The sequence below is a fragment of the Petromyzon marinus genome, chromosome 71 (genome assembly GCF_048934315.1).
Source record: "Petromyzon marinus isolate PM22_M1 ecotype Great Lakes invasive population chromosome 71, UKy_Petmar_22M1.pri1.0, whole genome shotgun sequence".
Taxonomy (NCBI): domain Eukaryota; kingdom Metazoa; phylum Chordata; class Hyperoartia; order Petromyzontiformes; family Petromyzontidae; genus Petromyzon; species Petromyzon marinus.
Window position 1 is genome coordinate 251,434 of NC_133737.1, and position 26,278 is coordinate 277,711.

The following is a 26,278-nucleotide window of genomic DNA, read 5'->3' on the forward strand; positions in this document are numbered from 1 at the left end:
TAACACGCCCGGGGGAGTGTGTCGGCCCCGTAGGAGGTCTTTGGTGGTGGTGTTCAAAGTCCAGTATATCCTGATGGAAACTCTCGCCTTGCTCCTCCGAGTACGCTTCCTTGTTCTCCTTGAATTTATCAAGATGCGCATCAAGGATATGGACTTTGAGGGACATTCTACAGCCATTGTGCTGTAGTTCTTCACCAGAGTCTCAACCAGCTCCACGTAGTTTTCGACCTTGTGATTGCCCAGGAAGCCACGAACCACTGCGACAAAGCTGTTCCAAGCCGCTTTCTCCTTACTAGTGAGCTTCTTGGGGAATTTATTTCACTCCAGCATCATCTTTATCTATGGTCTGACGAAGACACTGGCTTTGACCTTTGCCTCAGGCAGCTTAGAGAAGAAGTCTTGAAGGTACTTGAACGCTGCCGACTCCTTATTTACAGCTCTGACAAATTGTTTCATAAGGCCCAATTTGATGTGCAGTGATGGCATCAGCACCTTCTGGGGGTACGCCAGTGGCTCCCACTTGACGTTGTTCCTCCCCACAGAGAACTTGGTCCGCTCTGGCCAGTCCTGCCTGTAGTAGTGCGCCTTGGTGCTCCTACTGTCCCAAAGACAAAGATAGTAGGGAAACTTTGTGAAACCGCCTTGGAGACCCATCAGGAATTCCACTATTTTGAAGTCTCCGATGACCTCCCAGCCGTACTCATACTTCAAGGCGTCCAGCAAGGTCTTTATGCTGTTGTAATCCTCTTTGAGGTGCACCGAGTGAGCCAGGGGAAGAGACGGGTACTTGTTACCATTATGGAGCAGCACGGCTTTGAGGCCCCTGGATGAGCTGTCAATGAAGAGGCACCACTCATTCTGGTTACAGGTGATTCCGATTGCCTCGAACAGACTTCACATTCTGGCAGAAGCAGAGCCCATCTTGACGGGTGAAGAAGCTGAAAAAAGGTTGGTGACGCTTCCTCTGATCTGCGACTTGCACACTCTCATCCAACTAGTTCCACTGCTTGAGCCTAGACGTCGAAAGCTCAGCATTGGACTTTGTGAGACCAAAATCTCTGAACAAGTCGTTGAGGTATTTCCGGTTGGGGTAGTATGGGTTTCTCTCGTCAGCTCCACCTCTGAAATTGTCATCTGGATCTACGTCTTCCTCGCTCTTTGACTTGGTGATCTCCTCAAAAGACGGCTGCGCTCTCTCTCCGGAGGAGTGGGTACGGGGAGCTGATGGCAGTGTGGCACCGGGGCGATGGATGAAGGAAGGTCCGGATACGTGATAGCAGGTGCATGCTTGCCAGTCCGACGTTTGGAAGGGTCCACCATGCAGAAGTAGCAGTTGCTTGAGTGGTCAGTGAGTTCCGAACTTCATAGCTTCCCCTCTATACCATCCTACAAAAATACATTTATTTCACCCATGACTTATATGTAAGATATTCCCGCGACATTTTTCATATATGATATTTTCTCAATAACATTTTAAGTTGTAAAACATTTAAAAATTAAAAACCTTTACAATTTTAAGAATTTGAACAAATTTTATAACGTAAAATTCCAAGCAACAATTGTCCATCTTACCTTCCAGAGATGTTTTTGCATTGCTCACAGGTGAAATGAGCTGCCCAGGGATTGTCTTGATCCCCAACAGGCATGCCGAAATATGCCTTGTAGGCCTCACATCTTTGGAGATGCTTCTACAGAGTACTTTTTCAATCTTGCCTTGATAAATTGGCCGCTGACATAGCAAAATGCGTCTGCCGGATGCTTGCAGCCTCTTAATGCCATCTCAGATAAATGCAGATATATTTCCACTTAGGCAGCTGGAACTAAACTGAACTATTGGACTACTATTTATATTACTGGAAAGTTCTAGAATGTTCTAGAAGTTACTCCAAGTTTACTCAGCATTGAATCTATCTGGAATGTTCTGGAAAATATGTAAATTACAAAATATCAATGTCCTGGTCACAAAAGCAAAGTTTGTGGGGAATAATAGCCATTTTATGTACTTTTGAAGCATACGCAACTAGGAAATAATACTTCCTACCCGGGAACAAAAAAGAAATTGTTACGCAGTGTAATTGCTGTATTGTAGGATGCACTGATGATTAAGATTTTATTAAGTATCGCATGTGGGTAATGGCTTGCTTTTACATCATATTATGTATATTGTATGGCCTAGTTAAATTGTATACATTGCACATTGTGGAATGGGTGTGTAAATCTACACGTTTCCAGAATATAAGAGTGTAATGAATACTGAATGTCTCCGTTTCTGTCAGTTTCACTCTGGTTCTGTCTAATGATGATGCCGATTCGCCGTTTCGAATTGAACTTTCAAAGATCCACAAGTTATTGCAGCAAAGAACAGGAAGTTCAGAAGGCACTCTGTCATTAAAAAAAATGTTGGGACACTGTTTAGCTATACGAATCATTTGGCGGGACCATGGGGTCCCGCAAAAATCAGGTCAGTAATTATTATTTTTCAGTCCGCCCACTCGTGATCCCGACAGCAACGCGCCGCCCGCCCAGACTCGCGCCAACAAGCGCCAGCAGCAGCAGGCGGCGATCACCACGATGGGCGCCACCCCACCGGCCAAACGCGAGCCCCGGGGGGGGCGTCCGCCGCGGCCGCGCGCGGCGACGACGCCCTCCGGTCAGCCGTCGATCCTCAGCTTCTTTGCCAAGGCGAGCCCTGCCCCCCCAGGCAGTGAATTTAACGTGTTTATGTAATTTTTCAACTTTTTACGAAACTTAGTGCCCCGAGTAGCTCTCGACGAGGCCAATCGATTGACACTTAGTTTTGTTGTCGGTACGGCAAGACTCGTGTCGCTACGTGGTTTTTCCCACCCTGGGGCAGTGATGGGATCCCGGGGTCCCGCCAATTGCTTCCTGTGTGTATAGTCGCGTAGCATCACGCACGGCGAGGACCCAACAGTGAACAGATAACTACGTAGCGGGCTCAACCACAGCAGATGCGTGATCTTCCGGCTACATCTCTACAGCGGGGCCTACCATTACGCCTGCGCTTCAGACGTAGAACCACAACAGGGTTCAATATTAAAATCAATATTAATTCATTCTGGAGCAATCCGATGAGTTATAAAGCTCTTTCACAGATGTCCAACAAACAATACAAAACCACGGTAGCAGTGCTAAGTACAGAAAAGTAAAACAAAATTGCTTTATAATTATTACGATTAGGCGAGGTCACATCGCAGCCAGCTATGGCTCTAGGGTTTGGTGTTACATGATATTTATGTAGTTTATTGTAAAACATTCGGTCACAGTCCCTATGATCACTGTTACAATGCATTTATGGCTTTATTTTGGTGATTTCGAAAAAAATTGGTTTGACCATGTTTTTGTTTATTGTAGTACGGAGTTAGACTGATGGCCTTAATCTTAGTTGTCTTGTGGTTGTTGTTGTTGACTTGCATCCCACTGGGATTTTTTGCACACAGCGTTGGTGTACGGTGCTTTTTCAGGAATATTTTGATGTTTATTCCTGGATTTTCTGTTTGCACAGTCACATAGTCACTTTAAGATGTTTTTCTTGTTCATGTTTTTGTTTTTTGTTTGTTGCGGTTGCACCCGATTCAAGAGCCGAATGGCTCACAGGGCTATACCAAATAAATGGAAATAAATCGGGCTGTTACAACAACGCAAAGGGCCTGGGAGAAATCTGAAGCTGATAGAGATGAGTAGCGTGCAAATTGCAAAGATCATGGAATAGTAATACGTTTTTTACCCTTTTATCTGGCACAAAACTGACACCTTTTTACAAGGGATCATGTTTGCATTAACCACAATACCTGCGGTCAAAATGCAAAAACACAGCACTGATAATGTATGCATTGTCCTGGAAATTGATTGGTCCACACCAGAGGCAGCTTTTGTATAGCCCAGTCTCATATGGTGTTCGACCAGATGACGCCAAAAGGCGCACAACTCAAAGGCAACGCACCATCAGAGTATTGAGAGCATTTACATCATGAGACCTCCTTTGCCAGTAGCAAAATATAATATGGTCGAACACCATATTGGTGGTGATGTTGGAACGCGTGCACACCAAACCCGGGTGAATTACAGTACTTACCGGTGCGGGGTGATTGTGTCATCCCTGACCAGGGCCCCTCCTGAGAGGAGGGGGCTGGGGGTGCGTGTGATCCCACAGAAACCCGCCCCTCGGTGCGGAATTGTATAAAAGGCGGGACCCTGAGAGCAGAGAGTGCAGTTCGACCAAGTCAAGACGAAGAACCAGCTGAAGACTGAAGTCCAGCTAGATAGACCCTGGGACTCCTCTGACCCGCTGCCCTTCTAAGGGCCGGGCAGAGCAAGCCAGTGGTACGACCCCAGAGCCGCGAAGGCCGATGTCCTTTTCAGGGCCAGATTCGTGTGGCTGGTGGTCGAGACCTGTGCCAAAGCTGGGCCGGGTCAATTAATCTCCGTGAGAGGAGGATCGTAGGATAGAGGGAAGTAGAGGAGTTACCTTGGGGTGTTAGCTTGGGATATACTTCCCTCAGTATAACGAGTGAAGAGGCCGTTACCTCTTCAAGTGTCAGGTTCGCTACGTGCTGTATCGTAGTCATTGTTAATAAATACGTGTTGCCTTAATTCAACCGTCTGTCGTCAACCAAGGCCACTACACAAGATTCAAATGCGGCCGGCAGATCTGGTTATTACTGCAGCTGCAGTAACCTGAAAACATATGCACCATCTGCTTCACAGTGGATGTTAAAATGCCTCCGAAGTGATTCAAAATAAATAAGCCATTCCATGCCAATGTAATTGTTAACATTTACCAAATTGCACAAGTATCCAAAAGCTACCCACCTGAGATCAATCATCACCCCCTACTGGCAGAGGAACATCCACTTAGACCGCTACTGAGTCAACTCATGCGGCACAGGGACAGTTACACCGTGGGAGTGGCCGTCGACTGTTTGAGATGAGATTTGATACAAGCCACTTTGAGTTGCTGAGGCAATTAAGCGCCATATAAATACAAGTATTTTGTTACTAGTATCCCAAGGTGCATGCTATTGAGCTTCCGTGTCTCAGCCTCCTGGTTACAGGATCTACCCAAACACGTTCGGTCATACAGTGAGGGAAAAAAAGTATTTGATCCCCTGCTGATTTTGTACGTTTGCCCACTGACAAAGAAATGATCAGTCTATAATTTTAATGGTGAACAGTGAGAGACAGAATAACAACAAAAAATCCAGAAAAACGCATGTCAAAAATGTTATAAATTGATTTGCATTTTAATGAGGGAAATAAGTATTTGACCCCTCCGCAAAACGACTTAGTACTTGGTGGCAAAACCCTTGTTGGCAATCACAGAGGTCAGACGTTTTTTGTAGTTGGCCACCAGGTTTGCACACATCTCAGGAGGGATTTTGTCCCACTCCTCTTTGCAGATCTTCTCCAAGTCATTGTTTCGAGGCTGACGTTTGGCAACTCGAACCTTCAGCTCCCTCCACAAATTTTCTATGGGATTAAGGTCTGGAGACTGGCTAGGCCCCTCCAGGACCTTAATGTGCTTCTTCTTGAGCCACTCACTTGTTGCCTTGGCCGTATGTTTTGGGTTATTGTCATGCTGGAATACCCATCCACGACCCATTTTCAATGCCCTGGCTGAGGGAAGGAGGTTCTCACCCAAGATTTGACGGTACATGGCCCCGTCCATCGTCCCTTTGATGCGGTGAAGTTGTGTCCTGTCCCCTTAGCAGAAAAACACCCCCAAGGCATAATGTTTCCACCTCCATGTTTGACGGTGGGGATGGTGTTCTTGGGGTCATAGGCAGCATTCCTCCTCCTCCAAACACGGCGAGTTGAGTTGATGCCAAAGAGCTCCATTTTGGTCTCATCTGACCACAACACTTTCACCCAGTTGTCCTCTGAATCATTCAGATGTTCATTGGCAAACTTCAGACGGCATGTGTATGTACTTTCTTGAGCAGGGGGACCTTGCGGGCGCTGCAGGATTTCAGTCCTTCACGGCATAGTGTGTTACCAATTGTTTTCTTGGTGACTATGGTCCCAGCTGCCTTGAGATCACTGGCAAGATCCTCCCGTGTAGTTCTGGGCTGATTCCTCACTGTTCTCATCATTGCAACTCCACGAGGTGAGATATTGCATGGAGCCCCAGGCCGAGGGAGATTGACAGGTCTTTTGTGTTTCTTACATTTGCGAATAATCGCACCAACTGTTGTCATCTTCTCACCAAGCTGCTTGGCAATGGTCTTGTAGCCCATTCCAGCCTTGTGTAGGTCTACAATCTTGTCCCTTACATCCTTGGAGAGCTCTTTGGTCTTGGCGATGGTGGAGAGTTGGAATCTGAAAGATTGCTTCTGTGGACAGGTGTCTTTTTATACAGGTAACAAGCTGAGATTAGGAGCACTCCCTTTAAGAGTGTGCTCCTAATCTCAGCACGTTACCTGTATAAAAGACACCTGGGAGCCAGACATCTTTCTGATTGAGAAGGGGGTCAAATACTTATTTTCCTCATTAAAATGAAAATCAATTCATAACATTTTTGACATGCGTTTTTCTGGATTTTTGTTGTTATTCTGTCTCTCACTGTTCAAATAAACCTACCATTAAAATCAAGACTGATCATTTCTTTGTCAGTGGGCAAACGTAAAAAATCAGCAGGGGATCAAATACTTTTTTCCCTCACTGTATATACTGGCTGCTCCTACTCTACATTATTAAAACATTCAACCCAAACCTGCACATCGAAAACCGTCTGGGATTTGTCCCGGGTTCACTCACAGTCCAACCTCTTCTCACGCTTTCAGCTGCCTTCATTGATGACCGGAGCTCAAACCCTGGAGTCTTCATATGTCACCTTTCCTCCTGGCCATGTAATCCAAGCAAGGATTTTCTAATGGTTCTTGCGTTGCAAGCTATGGGCTTATTGTGGCACTTGGAATTTCACACCTCGAATGCAGACTCTGCTCTTTATTGATCTCCTTACGCGTGTTTCAGTTTCAAAACACTTCAAAGGCCTTCAAACACAGTGTACTTGACGGCGTTCTTAACGTGTTCCCTGGCGGTTGTGAAGATTTGATGACCGTGCAAACGTCTCACCACACAAAATGCACCTGATGGGATCCTCTTCTGTGCGTGTTCTCTGTTGTCGGTCAAGATTTGATTGACTGTGCAAATGAATTCCAAGACTCGGTGCGCAGTCGCCACGTCCCGTGGACGAGAGGAGTTCTGCTGTTGGTGAGGTCATTAACCAGATAGGGAGGCACTGACACCACCCACGTGACTGAGGCGATATCTTCAGAGGCTTTTACATATTTAAGTAAACATGTGGTAAGCAGCGGGATATCGATGGACACGGTTAATTTAATTTTTTTTCTAAACAGATATTAAAATCCAATAAAACCTAGGCTAGAATACAAATCTGTAACAAAAATCCATGATGCATTTCAAATGTGCTCTTAAAATTACCTCCTTGCTATGAATCAGATCAGCAGACACGTGTATTTCATTTATTGGTCTCTTCATGGACACAGAGAAATGTTTTACACAAACTATAAATAGCAGTTCTAGATTTAAAGCTTTCGTGATTGCTAGGATCCATACTCTTTGGTTCTATTGGGTAAAGTCACGTAGGTGAAAACAAAATAACAAAAAATCACGACGTTTCGGCCACAACACTAGCGGCCTTCATCAGGTGAAGGGACGAGCCTGTCTGGAGGACAGCGCTGTCGTGATTTTTTTGTTATTTTGTTTTCACCTACGTGACTTTACCCAATAGAACCAAAGAGTATAAATAGCAGCCTTCTAGGAGTACATCATTGATTCAGTGCAAGCCACCTGCGGACCAGTATTGGTGTACAATGTCTCAACAGCAGTCGGGCTTGCTTCAACCGATGGTGACGAACATCCAGATGTGAAATCAGCAAGGAGCATTTCTAGTCCTAGTTCGACAAAATCTACAAAATACGTTGCAATGGTGCATCCTTTTGGGACATGCTTTAGCAGGTTTCGGTCTACATCCGAAACCCTAGCTAGCATCATTGTCGCTTAAATTACGGCGGGGCCTCTATTTCACGCGACACCCCATATTACAATGCGGGAAACACAACCAAGACCACTGCCGGTATATTCCAGGATGTATAGTGTTTACTTATAATTTAATCTCTGCACAAATCTTACTACATTGTTAAAGGGCAACAGGGCTACTACTTCTCTGTGGAGGAGTGCACGCATCACAAGCCACTATACTAACCCAAATGACCCTCGCAAGAACACAACAACCAACACAGTCACGCAATAATCCAACAACCGCGGCCTCACCGACTTACTCCACCCACAAACGACGGTGGGAGCAAACCGCTGAGCGAAGGCAGGCACGACGCACCACCCGGGTCTGGAGCAGACCAAACAAAAACCGCTCCAAACACCACCCTCAGCGATTTAAAGCGTTCGTGACTGCAATGATTCATCTTCTTTGGTTCTTTCGGTAAAGTCACGTAGAATGAGAATAAAATAATAAATTGATCAAATAAAATAACACAAATATTCTCACGACGTTTCGGCCACAACACAAGCGGCCTTCATCAGATGAAGGGACGAGACTGTCTGGTAGGACAGCGCTGATGAAGGCCGCTTGTGTTGTGGCCGAAACGTCGTGAGAATATTATTGTGTTATTTTATTTTATCAATTTATTATTTTATTCTCATTCTACGTGGTGACTTTACCGAAATAACCAAAGAAGACCACCCTCAGCGGATCAGTCCCCAGCCACCTCGAGCCGGATCAGTCGCGTAATGAAATTCCCCGTCCCTTCCTCTGGGTTCCCCATAGCGGGGCCTTTAATTGAATCACACCCTTGGGCTCATTCCCCCCCATTTGATTGGCGCTGCGTGCCCACGAGTCTAAACCCCCCGTGCGCACGAGCCAATCCAATCCAACGCACCTGCAACCACCTTCACACAAAGCCACGCCCCCCCCCCACCACGATTCCCTCGCTTCTCCCCAATCAAAGAAACACCCTGCCCCCCCAAAGCTATCACTCTGACTGCCACACACGTGTGATAAAATTAGAATACGCGTTGTGGAGAATGTATCTCCCATACGTAACTTTTAAGTCACATGCCTTGTAACTGATTAATTATGCGAATGTTCCTTATTTCAAAAGACAATGACTTTTTCCAGAGGCAGATGCTTCCTCAATCACGAAAAATTACCAGTTGACCCGTATCAAAAGAACAGCTCTCACGTGAGTTATTTTCAGAATCAGAAAGGGTTTTATTCGCCATGTAAGTTCACACCGACACGGAATTTACTTTGGCAGGATGGTGCATACATTCAACATATAGGAATCTAAAAATCTTAAATAAGTTTTAAACAAATCTTACTATAATGAGGGTTAAAAGTCTAACACCAAGGGGCTGAAGTATATAAAATTAAATAAATATCGAATATAAAATAGCTTTAAGATAAAAAAATTTTAAAAAATTAAAAATAAATAAAAACCACGTTCTACACACTCCACCGTATCCCGGACACCGCGGCTCGCCTCGCCGTGCTTCGCCCGTCTCGCTCACCACCTTTGGTTCCCAGTATCACGTCGCTCTGTTCCGCACACACACACACGTCTTCAACTCCTCTATTCCTACGCTCTCTCCACTGCTGGCTATCCTCCTCAGCTCCTCCGCTAATACAGCGTCGTCGCACGCAGCGAAAGCCAATCTCACTTCTCTGTCTCCACACACCTCGTCTCCAGCTCCTCTATTACTACGCTCTCTCCACTGCTAAGACGTCTTCAGCTCCGCTAACTCTACGCTCTCTCCACTGCTAACTGTTCCGTCTTCTTCAGCTCCGCTAACTCCACGCTCACTCCACTGCTAACTGTTCCGTCTTCTTCAGCTCCGCTAACTCTACGCTCACTCCACTGCTAACTGCTCCGCCTTCAGCTCCGCTAACTCTACGCTCACTCCACTGCTAACTGTTCCGTCTTCTTCAGCTCCGCTAACTCTACGCTCTCTCCACTGCTAACTGCTCCGTCTTCTTCAGCTCCGCTAACTCTACGCTCACTCCACTGCTAACTGTTCCGTCGTCTTCAGCTACGCTAACTCTACGCTCACTCCACTGCTAACTGCTCCGGCTTCTTCAGCTCCGCTAACTCTACGCTCACTCCACTGCTAACTGTTCCGTCTACTTCAGCTCCGCTAACTCTAAGCTCACTCCACTGCTAACTGTTCCGTCTTCTTCAGCTCCGCTAACTCTACGCTCACTCCACTGCTAACTGTTCCGTCTTCTTCAGCTCCGCTAACTCCACGCTCACTCCACTGCTAACTGTTCCGTCTTCTTCAGCTCCGCTAACTCTACGCTCACTCCACTGCTAACTGTTCCGTCTTCTTCAGCTCCGCTAACTCTACGCTCACTCCACTGCTAACTGTTCCGTCTTCTTCAGCTCCGCTAACTCCACGCTCACTCCACTGCTAACTGTTCCGTCTACTTCAGCTCCGCTAACTCTAAGCTCACTCCACTGCTAACTGTTCCGTCTTCTTCAGCTCCGCTAACTCTACGCTCACTCCACTGCTAAGTCTTCTTCAGCTCCGCTAACTCTACGCTCTCTCCACTGCTAACTGTTCCGCCTTCTTCAGCTCCGCTAACTCTACGCTCACTCCACTGCTAACTGTTCCGCCTTCTTCAGCTCCGCTAACTCTACACTCACTCCACTGCTAACTGCTCCGTCTTCTTCAGCTCCGCTAACTCTACGCTCACTCCACTGCTAACTGTTCCGCCTTCTTCAGCTCCGCTAACTCTACGCTCACTCCACTGCTAACTGCTGCTTCTTCTTCAGCTCCGCTAACTCTACGCTCACTCCACTGCTAACTGCTCCGCCTTCTTCAGCTCCGCTAACTCTACGCTCACTCCACTGCTAACTGTTCCGCCTTCTTCAGCTCCGCTAACTCTACGCTCACTCCACTGCTAACTGTTCCGCCTTCTTCAGCTCCGCTAACTCTACGCTCACTCCACTGCTAACTGCTCTGCCTTCTTCAGCTCCTCTATTACTACGCTCACTCCACTGCTAACTGTTCCGTCTTCTTCAGCTCCGTTAGCTCCACGCTCTCTCCACTGCTAACTGTTCCGCCTTCTTCAGCTCCGCTAACTCTACGCTCTCTCCACTGCTAACTGCTCCGCCTTCTTCAGCTCCGCTAACTCTACGCTCAGTCCACTGCTAACTGTTCCGTCTTCTTCAGCTCCGCTAACGCTACGCTCTCTCCACTGCTAACTGCTTCTTCTTCAGCTCCGCTAACTCTACGCTCACTCCACTGCTAACTGTTCCGTCTTCTTGAGCTCCGCTAACTCTACGCTCACTCCACTGCTAACTGTTCCGTCTTCTTGAGCTCCGCTAACTCTACGCTCACTCCACTGCTAACTGTTCCGTCTTCTTCAGCTCCGCTAACTCTACGCTCACTCCACTGCTAACTGCTTCATCTTCTTCAGCTCCGCTAACTCTACGCTCACTCCACTGCTAACTGTTCCGTCTTCTTCAGCTCCGCTAACTCTACACACTGTCCTGGCTTCCAACTCCGGACCCCAACTCTCCTCAGCTCCCACTCCCAATTCTCTTCAGCTGACTCCCCAACAAGTCCCAGCCAATCACTGCCGTTGCTTCTCGTCTACCTTAACTGGCCCAACCGATGACGTCACCTTTCAGCTTCTGCACGTGCCTGTCCTAAGGCGACCCACGCTGTTTACGCCTTCCATAGGCTAACCCCCAAATAACCCCACACTGTCCGTGTGATCAATACAATCGCGCAGTTTCCCCAGCATACCTTCCTACTCCACTACATCTGTATAGGTTACTTCCAAAACACACACTTTCTCCTACAATCACGTGTTCCATATTTGACCTTATAGACAAAATGTTACATGTACGCACAAAATCAGACAAGTATTCATTATAATCTTAGCTCTTTCAGTAAAGTCACGTTGAAGGGAAACAATAAAATATATAAAAATTTAAAATTCTCACGACGTTTCGACCATAACACAAACGGTCATCATCAGGTGTTTGTGTTATGGTCGAAACGTCGTGAGAATTTTTAGTTTTATATATTTTTTATTATTTTATTGTTTCCCTTCTACGTGACTTTACCGAAAGAACCAAGAATAAGTATTCATTAAATTATCGATAGGCTTATTTACAAAATGTAATTACTGCACTGAAATGTATTTCATCGTGTTATATCGTATTTACAAGTTGATCTCTGTCGGATGAGGCCTACACCTACAGTAGTCAGATTGAGGGGTAGAGGTTCAAGGTTCAAATCCGACAGGCATCCCTGATTAGTCCAGGAACATTAATTACAAATATGCACCGTACTTCTTAACATCTGATTCTAAAACAAACTATTGTCATTCAAAATGTGCATGCGATTGCGTGCTGGCATTGTTTAAAATTTGGCAAATTCGAAACATTACCCACAAATGACACAACTGAGATCATACATCAATCATTGCGCCCTATTAACAGACTCATGCCCACATGCAGCCTGGTGCAGGACCACCTTATGCCACACAGGGGCAGCTGAAAAAAATGACATTTGATTAAATTATGCTAATTTAAATTAGGCTGGGCTTCATTATCTAGGGGTATATTACCAATTGTGAAAATAAAATGGTTATGTTTTAGTGTAATTCTATCAGGTCTCAGAATTCAGATCCCCTAGTTAGAGATCTACCCAACCCACAGGTCCACAAATACTGACCGCTCTTGCTGTGCAGGTTGAACCTAGGAATAGAGTTATTTTTATTAAAGGCCTGTGACAAAGGTGAATCTATTCGGGCTTCATTGTCTCAATCTTACATATCTACAGGGTCTCCATTTGACTTTGTATTGTCTAAGAAGTCCACCCACACCTCCACTTTCACAAACTGCTGGGAGTTGCCTCGCTCTGCCTCACAGTCAGAATTCTCCTCCTGCTTCACGTTGCCTCCATCGATGTTAAGGTCCCATTTTGGAGTTGAATCTTCATCTTCACATTTCACCTTCACTTCTTCGCTCTTCACTGTCACCTCTTCACATTTCACCTTGAAACATTTCATAGTGTCCAAGCTGGGATTCTCTTCTGGTTCTATTTTCAGGAGGGATGGGCTTATTGCAGCACTTTGACTTTCACAAGCCGCTTTCAGACTACACTCCTTGGGGATTTTCTGATGCCTGTGTGTTCCCTGGTGTATTTTAAGATTTGATGAATCTGAAAATGCCTTCCCACACACACTGCACTTGAAGGGATTCTCTCCCATGTGTGTTCTCTGGTGCCGTTTAAGATGTGATGAATCTGCAAAGGGCTTCCCACACAGAGTGCACCTGAAGGGTTTCTCTCCTGTGTGTGTTCTCTGGTGGATCTGAAGATCTGATGACCATGCAAATGCCTTCTCACAGACAGTGCACCTGAAGGGTTTATCTCCTGTGTGTGTTCTCTGGTGTTTTTTAAGATGTGATGAATCTACAAAGGGCTTCCCACACGGAGTGCACCTGAAGGGTTTCTCTCCTGTGTGTGTTCTCTGGTGGATCTGAAGAGCTGATGACCATGCAAATGCCTTCTCACAGAAAGTGCACTTGAAGGGTTTCTCTCCCGTGTGTGTTCTCTGGTGGATCTGAAGATCTGATGACCATGCAAATGCCTTCTCACAGACAGTGCACTTGAAGGGTTTCTCTCCTGTGTGCGTTCTCTGGTGTTTTTTAAGAAGTGATGAATCTGCAAAGGGCTTCCCGCACAGAGTGCACTTGAAGGGTTTCTCTCCTGTGTGCGTTCTCTGGTGTTTTTTAAGCTGTGATGAATATGCAAAGGGCTTCCCGCACAGAGTGCACCTGAAGGGTTTCTCTCCTTTGTGTGTTCTCTGGTGCATTTTAAAACAAAATGAACTTGAAAATGTCGTCTCGCACAAACTGCACTTGTAATGTTTCCCTTCCGTGTGTGTTCTCTGGTGGTTCTTAAGACCAGATGAATTTGAAAATGCCTTCCCACACACACTGCACTTGAAGGGTTTCTCTCCTGTGTGCGTTCTGTGGTGCCTCTGAAGATTTGATAATTGTGCAAATGCCTTCTCGCACACAGTGCACTTGAAATATTTCTCTCCTGTGTGTGTTCTATGGTGTGTTTTAAGATTTGATAACTCTGCAAATGCCTTCTCACAGACAGTGCACTTGAAAGGTTTCACTCCCGTGTGCGTTCTCTGGTGTTTTTTAAAAACAGATGAATCTGAAAATGCCTTCTCACACACAGTGCACTTGAAGGGTTCATCTCCTCTTTGAGTTCTCTGGTGCCATGTCACACTTCCAGTACAATCCATGCTGTTTGTATCCTGGTCCCATTGTTGTCTTGTTGAACCGGGCTGCGCCGAGTGCCTTTGCTCCATCAGACCAATTCTGCCGATGAAGCGTCAGAAGAATGTTTCAGCTGCAGACAGAAAAAAATATCCACACCATCTACGTCAATATCGAGGCACAGAGGAATGCATATACACAATCACAGGTGACTTACACGTCTATATTTATTCATATACTCAAGATATTCCCCAATCCATCTTATGGGCTGTTAAGGCACACAATGAGAGGGCAAATGGTTATAAATATGCCCGGAGGCCCTAGTATCTTCAAAATAAATATTAACCCAAAACATCAAGCACACAATTTCGGCTGCCTGGCAACAATAGCAATATTTATAAAAGCAAAATTCAGCTAACATAGCAACGGCTGTTGATAATAATACGATTTGTATTATGCAGAAATGCATAAATTAATATTCAATCGCAATTTAGAGGTGTGAAGCCAGGCTCAGATTTGCTTGAATGCTTGGATGAACAGATCTAACTTCAGCAGCATATATGCTGTGTCAATTTCCTGACTGTTTACATTCTGATTTAAATCTTTCGTGACTGCAGTAATTCATTCTTAGCTCTTTCGGTAAAGTCACGTTGAAGGGAAACAATAAAATATATATAAAACAATAAAAATTCTCACGACGTTTCGACCAAACCGACACACCTGATGACGACAGTTTGTGTTATGGTCGAAACGTCGTGAGATTTTTTTTATTGTTTTATATATATATTTGATTATTTTATTGTTTCCCTTCAACGTGGTGACTTTACCGAAAGAGCTAAGAATATGTTTACATTCTTACAAAAAGTTCCAGAGGATACTCAAATAAGCTATTGTTTTGATTGAACCTCCAAAGAGCTGCTGCAACTCTTGTTGCAGCAGCTCTTTCTCCTACGTCAGCAATCCTTCTGCTGTGTTTTGTTTCACACCTGATGACGGTTGCTTGAGTTGCGATCGAAACGTTGTGATCTATTATTTTTTCTACCTACGTGAATTCACCGAAAGAACCAAAGAGTATGCATTCCTGCAGTCACGAAAGCTTCAAATCAAGATGCGACTATGGCAATGGTTATTAAGTTGGTTGAGTGCACTGGCAGTCTATAATGTAGACTATAGCCTGGTTCTTAACCTCGGTGAGTGAACTGGCAGTCTATAATGTAGACTGTAGGTTTCTTATTAAGTTTAGTGAGTTTACGCGCAGTCTATAATGTAGACTGTAGCAATGGTTAGTAAGCTGGGCGAGTGTAATGGCAGTCTATAGACTTATTCTTGGTTATTAATAACCATTTCTTCAGTCTGCATTATAGACTGCCAGTACATTCACAAAACTTAACAACCAGGCTACAGCTTACATCGATGGTTATTTTTATTTTTTATTCACTTTATTAGTAACTTTATTTGTATTACTATTTGTCTATCTACATGACTCAACCAAAGAACTAGAGATTATAATTATAGAGTCAGTATAGCTACTACTACAGCCAGTACACACTGCTATAGAGTTAGTATAGCTACTACTACAGCCAGCACACACTGCTATAGAGTTAGTATAGCTATTACATACAGTACACACTGCTATAGAGTTAGTATAGCTACTACTACAGCCAGCACACACTGCTATAGAGTTAGTATAGCTATTACATCCAGTACACACTGCTATAGAGTTAGTATAGCTACTACTGTGACCAGTACACACTGCTATAGAGTTAGTATAGCTACTACTGTGACCAGTACACACTGCTATAGAGTTAGTATAGCTACTACTACGGCCAGTACTCATTGCTATAGAGTTTGTATAGCTACTATTACAGCCAGTACACACTGATTTACAGATAGTATAGTTACTACAACAGCCAGTACACACTGTTATAGAGTTAAATATAGCTAATACTACAGCCAGTACGTATTGCTAAAGTTAGTATAGCTACTACTACAGCCAATACATACTACTGTAGTGATAGTAGGTACTACTACAGTCAGTACATACTACTGTAGTGATAGTAGCTACTACTACAGCTAGTACATACCACTGTAGTGATAGTAGCTACTACTACAGCTAGTACATACCACTGTAGTGATAGTAGCTACTACTACAGCCAGTACATACTACTGTAGTGATAGTAACTACTACTACAGCCAGTACATACTACTGGAGTGATAGTAGCTACTACTACAGCCAATACATACTACTGTAGTGATAGTTGCTACTACTACAGTCAGTACATACTACTGTAGTGATAGTAACTACTACTACAGCCAGTACATACTACTGGAGTGATAGCTACTACTATAGCCAGTACATACTACTGGAGTGATAGTAGCTACTACTACAGCCAATACATACTACTGTAGTGATAGTAGCTACTACTACAGCCAGTACATACTACTGTAGTGATAGTAGCTACTACGACAGCCAGTACATACTACTGTAGTGATAGTAGGTACTACTACAGTCAGTACATACTACTGTAGTGATAGTAGCTACTACTACAGCTAGTACATACCACTGTAGTGATAGTAGCTACTACTACAGCTAGTACATACCACTGTAGTGATAGTAGCTACTACTACAGCCAGTACATACTACTGTAGTGATAGTAACTACTACTACAGCCAGTACATACTACTGGAGTGATAGCTACTACTATAGCCAGTACATACTACTGGAGTGATAGTAGCTACTACTACAGCCAATACATACTACTGTAGTGATAGTAGCTACTACTACAGCCAGTACATACTACTGTAGTGATAGTAGCTACTACTACAGCCAGTACATACTACTGTAGTGATAGTAGCTACTACTATAGCCAGTACATACTACTGTAGTGATAGTAACTACTACTATAGCCAGTACATACTACTGTAGTGATAGTAGCTACTACGACAGCCAGTACATACTACTGTAGTGATAGTAGATAGTGCTATCGAGCCAGTATATACTACTATAGAGTTAGTAGTTATTACTAAAGTCAGTATTTCCTACTATAGAGTTAGTAGCTACTGCTATAGAGTCGATATATACCAAGGCTGTAGCCATGGAGTCAACATTGGGGGGGACCAAATCTTCCAGGGGGTCTGGGGGTCCCAACCCAGAAAAATATCTAAATTTGAAAACTAATTTACTGCCATTTCCTGCAAAAAAATATTAAAAAATTCACTAACACATGAGATAGACTTTTTATTATTTTTTTATAATCATGTAAAATAGTGTATTGTATTACATTGCTCTGTTTTTACTTTTTTATCATTTCTTGTTTCATTGTATGTAATGTCTGAGATTAGGGATTAATAAAGTACAACCATAACCACAATCATATAAACAGAAATCTATGCATTGATTTATATGAAGACAAGTCCAGATATTGTGGCCAAGGTTTAGCAAATTGTTCTTTTTATTTACATAGCATGGCAATTATCACTAATTTTTTTTATATTTTTATAGCAATATATTGGGGGGGGACATTTTGAGCATATTTTAACCCCCCCCCCCAATATATATTATAATTACGGCCTTGATATATATTAAAGAGTCGGTAGACACTACTGCAGTCAGTAGAAACTACTGTAGAGTCACTATATACTACTATAGTCAGTAGTTACGACTATAAAGTCGGTAGTTACTACTGTAGAGTCGGTAGATATCACTGCAGTCAGTAGAAGCTACTTTTAAAGAGTAAGCAGATACTACTTTCGAGTTACTCGTTCCCACTATAGTCGGCAGATACTACTGTAGAATCAGTAGATACTAGTCAGTAGATACCACTAGCCAGCAAATACCGCGACAGTCAGTTGATACTACTATACAGTCCATAGATACTACTGTGATCAGTAGATACTACTATGGCCAGTAGATACTATAGAGTAAGTAGATACTACTATAGAGTAAGTAGATACTACTATAGAGTAAGTAGATACTACTATAGAGTAAGTAGATACTACTGTCAGTAGATACTACTGTCAGTAGGTACTACAGTCAGTTGATACTACTATACAGTCCATAGATACTACTGTGATCATTAGATACTACTATAGCCAGTAGATACTAATATAGAGTAAGTAGATACTACTGTCAGTAGATACTACTGTCAGTAGATAATACAGTCAGTTGATACTACTATACAGTCCATAGATACTACTGTGATCAGTAGATACTACTATGATCAGTAGATACTACTATAGAGTAAGTAGATACTACTGTCAGTAGATACTACTGTCAGTAGATAATACAGTCAGTTGATACTACTATACAGTCCATAGATACTAATATGATCAGTAGATACTACTATGATCAGTAGATACTACTATAGAGTAAGTAGATACTACTATAGAGAAAGTAGACACTGCTGTCAGTAGATACTACTGTCAGTAGATACTACTATAGTCAGTAGATACTCCTGTATAGCAAGTAGATACTACTGTCATTAGACACTACAATGGTCAGTAAATACTACTACAGTCAGTAGATACTACTATAGAGTCAGTAGATACTATTTAGAGTTAGTAGTTACTACTATAGTCAGTAGATACTACTATAGAGTCAGTAGATACTACTATAGAGTCAGTAGATACTCCTGTCAGTAGATACTATGGTCAGTAAATACTACTACAGTCAGTAGATACTCCTGTATAGTAAGTAGATACTACTGTCATTAGACACTATGGTCAGTAAATACTACTACAGTCAGTAGATACTACTATAGTCAGTAGATACTCCTGTATAGTAAGTAGATACTACTGTCATTAGACACTACTATGGTCAGTAAATACTACTATAGTCAGTAGTTACTACTATAGTCAGTAGATACTACTATAGAGTCAGTAGATACTATTTAGAGTCACTAGTTACTACTATAGAGTCAGTAGATACTACTGTAGAGTTAGTAGATACTCCTGTATAGTAAGTAGATACTACTGTCAGTAGATACTACTGTCAGTAGATAATACAGTCAGTTGATACTACTATACAGTCCATAGATACTACTGTGATCAGTAGATACTACTATGATCAGTAGATACTACTATAGAGTAAGTAGATACTACTGTCAGTAGATACTACTGTCAGTAGATAATACAGTCAGTTGATACTACTATACAGTCCATAGATACTACTGTGATCAGTAGATACTACTATGATCAGTAGATACTACTATAGAGTAAGTAGATACTACTGTCAGTAGATACTACTGTCAGTAGATAATACAGTCAGTTGATACTACTATACAGTCCATAGATACTAATATGATCAGTAGATACTACTATGATCAGTAGATACTACTATAGAGTAAGTAGATACTACTATAGAGAAAGTAGACACTGCTGTCAGTAGATACTACTGTCAGTAGATACTACTATAGTCAGTAGATACTCCTGTATAGCAAGTAGATACTACTGTCATTAGACACTACAATGGTCAGTAAATACTACTACAGTCAGTAGATACTACTATAGAGTCAGTAGATACTATTTAGAGTTAGTAGTTACTACTATAGTCAGTAGATACTACTATAGAGTCAGTAGATACTACTATAGAGTCAGTAGATACTCCTGTCAGTAGATACTATGGTCAGTAAATACTACTACAGTCAGTAGATACTCCTGTATAGTAAGTAGATACTACTGTCATTAGACACTATGGTCAGTAAATACTACTATAGAGTCAGTAGATACTACTATAGTCAGTAGATACTACTATAGAGTCAGTAGATACTACTATAGAGTCAGTAGATACTCCTGTCAGTAGATACTATGGTCAGTAAATACTACTACAGTCAGTAGATACTCCTGTATAGTAAGTAGATACTACTGTCATTAGACACTATGGTCAGTAAATACTACTACAGTCAGTAGATACTACTATAGTCAGTAGATACTCCTGTATAGTAAGTAGATACTACTGTCATTAGACACTACTATGGTCAGTAAATACTACTATAGTCAGTAGTTACTACTATAGTCAGTAGATACTACTATAGAGTCAGTAGATACTATTTAGAGTCACTAGTTACTACTATAGAGTCAGTAGATACTACTGTAGAGTTAGTAGATACTCCTGTATAGTAAGTAGATACTACTGTCATTAGATACTACTATGGTCAGTAAATACTACTACAGTCAGTAGATACTACTATAGAGTCAGTAGATACTATTTAGAGTCAGTAGTTACTACTATAGAGTTAGTAGATACTACTGTAGAGTTAGTAGATACTCCTGTCAGTAGATACTATGGTCAGTAAATACTACTAGTCAGTAGATACTACTATAGTCAGTAGTTACTATTTATAGTAGTTACTACTATATTTCGGTAGATAACGTGACAACCCCTACTAGTTGGCTGTGTCGAGTGGTGGAGGGGTTTAACTACACACACACATTGACGCGATCTAACCCAAACAAACCTGTATTAAGGATGTATATTTGGAGTTTGCGTGTCTCTCTCCTCGTGGTCGCGTGGATTTTCCCTCAGGATCCTCCAGGGTTTTTTTCCCTGCACATTCAGAGTGAACATCACCACGCGTTTTAGAGTATTTGACCGACGGGCATTTCAACACGTTGATAAACCACTCTGTTGTGTGCAGGTCGCTTCTGAAAACAAGAGCGTTACAGCAGCTGAAGCGGGCTTTGACCTTGGTAAAGATAACTAAAGATAACAAAACAAAGAAAACTGTAGGAATATTTCAAAGAAAAAACAAAGTTTAAAAGCAGCGAGCCAGGTGAAGACAAATTAAACTTAAAGCGAGAGAATTAAAGCAAATGCAATCAAGGCGAGGGGCAGGAGGCGAGGCTCCGCATGACTAGGCCCCGCGTTGTAATGTTCCGACCTGGACGTCGATTCCATTACTCGCTGCTACTCAATTGATATCACTACGAGAGAGAGAGGAGCGAGGCTCTACCTGGGTAAACAACAACAACAACAACCACCACAACAACAACCACCACCACCACGATGTGAACTTCTCACCTCAAATCTCAGTGAGCGCAGGAGCGCCGATCGGCAGCTTCCTGGTGTCTCGTGACGTCACGCGGCAACAGGAGGTGACATGACGTCACTAGAGGGTTACAACAACTCCCATACCCAATGTGCGGCGGTGCAACTTAATAAATTATGTTAATGAACTTAGGCCCATAAGTGAGTGAACTCGCGGTAGAAGGGGGTTGGGTGAATACCTTGGTGACATGACGTCACTAGCGGGTTACACCTCCCCCTCGCGTCTCACGCCGATGAGGTAATGCGGAGTTGTGACGTCAGAGAGCGGGGTTTGAGTTTAAGTTTATTTAGATTGTATTCCATTGCTCCCTCTCTTTCAGTTTCAGTTTCATTTATTTGGTATAGCCCTGTGAGCCATTCGGCTCTTGAATCGGGTGCAACCGCAACAAACAAAAAAACATGAACAAGAAAACATCTTAAAGTGACTATGTGACTGTGCAAACAAATAATCCAGGAAAAAAAACCCAGCAAAATATTCCTGAAAAAGCACCGTACACCAACGCTGTGTGCAAAAAATCCCAGTGGGATGCAAGTCAAACAACAACAACAACCACAAGAAAACTTAGATTAAGGCCATCAGTCTAACTCCGTACTACAACAAACAAACATGGCCAAACCAAAAAACGTTTTCGACACCACCAAAATAAAGCCATAAAAGCAATGTAACAGTGATCATAGGAACTGTGACCGAATTTTCACAATAAACTACATAAATAACATGTAACACCAAACCCGAGAGCCATAGCTGGCTGCATGAGTCACTCCACAACAACAGGAGCATCAAATAGTAATAGGTTTTACCCTTTTAACTGGCACAAAAACTGACACCTTTATTCAAGGCATCATGTTTGCAATAACCACAACACAAGCAGTCAAAATGCAAACAAAAAAGACAACTCTGATAATGACATGCACTGTCCTTGAATTTGATTGGTCCACACCCGAGACGGCTTTTCTTAGAGCCTAGTCTCCACTGGTGTTGGACGAGATCACACCAAAAGGCGTACAGCTCAAAAACAGCGCACCATCAGAGTATTGAGGGCTCAGGGTGAGCATTTACATTGAGACCTCCTTTGCCAGTAACAAGATATAGTAATAGGTTTTACCCTTTTAACTGGCACAAACTAAGCTCTAAGAAAAGCCGTCTCGGGTGTGGGCCAATCAAATTCAAGGACAGTGCATATTATTATCAGAGTTGTCTCTTTTGTTTGCATTTTGACTGCTTGTGTTGTGCTTATTGCAAACATGATGCCTGAAATAAAGGTGTCAGTTTTTGTGTCAGTTAAAAGGGTAAAACCTATTACTATATCTTGTTACTGGCAATGGAGGTCTCATAAAACAGGAGCATCAGTCGGAGTATCAAATTTTTCAATGCACCTTTAAAATCAGCACGCTATATCAAAATACAGATAATACTTTGCAGCGGTCATCCGGAGCGAAACATTTTATTTTATTTTAGGCCACTGAATAGCAGTGGCAGCTAGGGGTGTACAACTCCTCTACAGCAGTTTTGAGTGAAGATCTCATTGGTAATGATTCAAGTTGCAGTTTTTTGGCAATAGCATTCCAGACCCTGGGGGCATCAATAGCAAAGGCCCTTTCTCCAGTTTTTGTACGGCAATAGGGAATGTGAAGCTTGTAAATGAGCGAAGACCTGAGGTCAATTTTTTTCTTTGAAACAGAGAGGAGATCCAGCAGGTAGTTTGCGGATTATTTTGTAAGTACATCGTGAATAAATAAGATCTGGTGCACAAGCCGTCGAACATTAAGAAATGTTAAGTTTGACCCAATGTAGAGATCAAAGTGGTGAGTCTTATATGGGCAGTTCAATGCAAATCTTAAGGCCGAGTGATAGATGGAATCAAGCTTCTTCAGTTCAGTACTTGGAGCTGATTTATACACGATGTCACAGTAATCAAGTAGAGGCAGTATGGTAGCTTTTATCAATTCCAAACGGAACATAGGCGGGAAGCAGTGCTTGTGTCGATACAGAAAACCAATTTTTTATATTTGTCTTTTTACCTATATAATCAATGTGATCTTCAAAATTCAGTTTTGAATCCAGGATGACCCCAGGATGCTTATAGATCTTGATTTGCTCTATTTGATAATTATTTAAGGAATGTAATTGGGTAAAAATAACTTCCTGCTTTAGTCCTGGTGAGAAGCATAGCACCTTGGTTTTGGAGATATTCAGGATTAGTTTAAGAGCAACTAGCTGATGTTGTAGTTTGTTGAAATCACTCTGGAGCTTAGCAATCACGTCATCCGGAGAGCGGCCAACAGTATTCAGTATCGTGTCATCTGCAAAAAGATTTACCCTGGAATGATCCAGGTCAGTGCCCAAGTCATTGACATATAGAGAAAACAAGAGGGGGCTGAGGATGGAACCCTGTGGAACCACTTTTGTTATCTTAACACTGTTTGACCTCCAACCATCTGTGAATACAGTTTGGGTGCGAGAAAAGAGGTAATTTTTTAACCATTTTACTGCGTTTTCGGAAAAACCGAGGCAACTTGGTTTACTAAGCAGGGTGTTGTGGTCTACTGTATCAAAAGCTGACAGGTCAAGAAAAATACAGGCACAGTACTGCTTATTATCAAGGCTACTGTAAATGTGATTCAGAGTGTCTAATGCAGCAGATGTGGTGCTGTATTTTTTTCCAGAACCCAGATTGTTTTAGATGTAGTAGATTGTTGGTGGACAGGAAACTGCTAATTTGGTAGTTCAATAATTTTTCATAAATTTTCATCAACGGGGACAAAATTGAGATAGGTCAGTAGTTGTCTGGATCATCTTTAGGGCCCCCTTTGTGAAGTGGATGGACATAGGAATGTTTCCATTCTAGAGGAACTGATGCTTCTTTGATGGACAGGTTGAAAATGTGGGCTATAGGTTTGTATATTAGGTGACCAACAGTTAGTAGAGCAAAGACAGGAACACTATCTGCTCCGGTAGAGGAGGACCCTTTGAGGTAGGACAGTTGTTTCAGAACATTACTTTCGTGGATTGGCTGGAAACTAAATTCGTTTAATGTTTGGACAGGGGTGTAGGAATTTGCATGAGCAGGGGTGATTCCCAATACATTATCAAAAAGATTACCAGCTTCAGAAAAATGAAGGTTAAAATTGTCAACTATTTTTTAGGGAACTGAAAAATATTCCCCATTTTGGTTAAGCTCAAAGGGCAGATTATCTGTTTTGGATACCTTTTGATACATTTGATTGTTTTCCAGAAAATCCTGGCATTTTCATGTGATTCCAGGAGAGTGGAGGAAAAGTAGGCATGTTTTGCATGCCTTTTTTTTTTGACGCATCTATTCCTTAAAATCCTGTATTCTAGCCAGTCATTGAGCAACTTACTTTTCTGAGCACATGCCCAAGCCTTGTCCCTAGTTTTCATGAGCTTTGTAATAAAAGGTTCAAACCATGGTGGGCGGTTGCTTTAGTTTTAAATCTAACCAACGGAGCATGTTTGTTAAGAATTTGGAGAAACGTGTACCTTGCCCCTTGGGTGCGTGAGCTCAACAACAACGTGAACATTATTGTGTGTGTACAAACTGTGTATACACTGTGTGTGTGTGTGTGTATATACACTGTGTACTGTGTTTCAGCTTCAGTTTTTCAGTTTCATTTATTTGTTTAACACGTAAGCTTTCACGACCAATATTATTCATAATAAAGGTTTTTGGGTTAGATCGCATTATTTATAAATGTGTCGTAACCCTCCACCCCCCATCACGGCTAATCAGCAAAAAAAGTGTCAGGTTGACAAAAGACAAATAGTTCACTACTTTAGCCCACCGGTGTGTTGAAGAGTGAATCCATAACATTTACAGTTTGAGTACGTTTCGCTAGTAATTACATCCAGCATCATCGGGCAATTCGCCAGAATGGTAAAGCCCTCGCTTGCTCCCGGTCTTAAATAGAGCAGCAGGGTGACATCATCATTTAACTCATTTCAGGTGCAGTGATTTGAGGCGGAGGGTATTGTAATTATATAATCGATTGGTAATCAGTCAATGGTTGATTAGTAATGAATTGTAGATTGGTAATTAGTTGTAATGTGTTTTATCGTGTTTATATGCTACGTTAGTAATCCGTTAATTAGTATGTGTTTCCCCTATAAGGAATTGTAATATGTATTATTTAATAATACGCTTCCAAGCCGCAATTAGCCTGGAGCTGTCAGAGCGATTAAAGTTATTTCTATTCCTCTCAATTTCAATGGATTATCTGATTAGTTTTTGCCAGAAATAATTAGTTTTACGCAACACTTCAACGTTATCAAAATCAATTGAGTGTCCTTGTTGACAAGCATGTTCTGCCACTGCCGACAGTTGTGTTTGAGATAATTTAATTTATTTGATGTTCTTTTAGTCTTATGCTGATGTTACGTCCCGTCTGTCCAATATAGCATTTGCCACATAAACAATTAATCCGATATAAACTTCTGTTGATAATTTAGGTAATGCGTCTTTAGTACAAGATACTAGTTTTTGAATTTTGTGTACTGTACCAAATCTTACTGTAATGTTTTGCTTTTGCAAAACACGGGCTAATTTGTCAGTTACTCCTGAGATATATGGAATTTTAATTGTTTTAACAATCTGATCGCTTTCAGCAGTATTGCTTTGCGATCGTGATTTGGCATTCAGTGCTCTGTTAATTTGAGCATTATTGTAGCCATTCTGTCGTAGTGCTTCTTTAACGTGTTTGATCTCTCTCACTAGACTTTCACCATCTGACACTGTTTTAGCCCGATCTATGAGCGTCTTGATAAGAGAGGATTTCTGAGCTGGATGATGATGCGAATCTGCATTCAGATAGGCATCAGTGTGCGTTTGCTTTCTGTAAACGCTGTGTTATTTTACCGTTTAGGCCATGTCCAAGCAAAATATCTAGGAATGGGAGTATGTTACTCACC

General features: G+C 42.4%; 1 protein-coding gene across 1 annotated transcript; it reads right to left on the bottom strand.

Annotated features, from left to right (window-relative positions):
• Window positions 1-9,244: 9,244 nt before the first annotated feature.
• Window positions 9,245-21,462, bottom strand: LOC142906834 (uncharacterized). Its single transcript, XM_076055458.1, has 3 exons — window positions 21,325-21,462; window positions 20,762-20,850; window positions 9,245-14,439 (listed from the first exon to the last, which is right to left on the bottom strand). Exon 3 carries the CDS (start codon window positions 14,396-14,398, stop codon window positions 12,839-12,841), a length of 1,560 nt encoding a protein of 519 aa, XP_075911573.1. The 5' UTR covers window positions 14,399-14,439; window positions 20,762-20,850; window positions 21,325-21,462; the 3' UTR covers window positions 9,245-12,838.
• Between the last annotated feature and the right edge of the window lie 4,816 nt (window positions 21,463-26,278).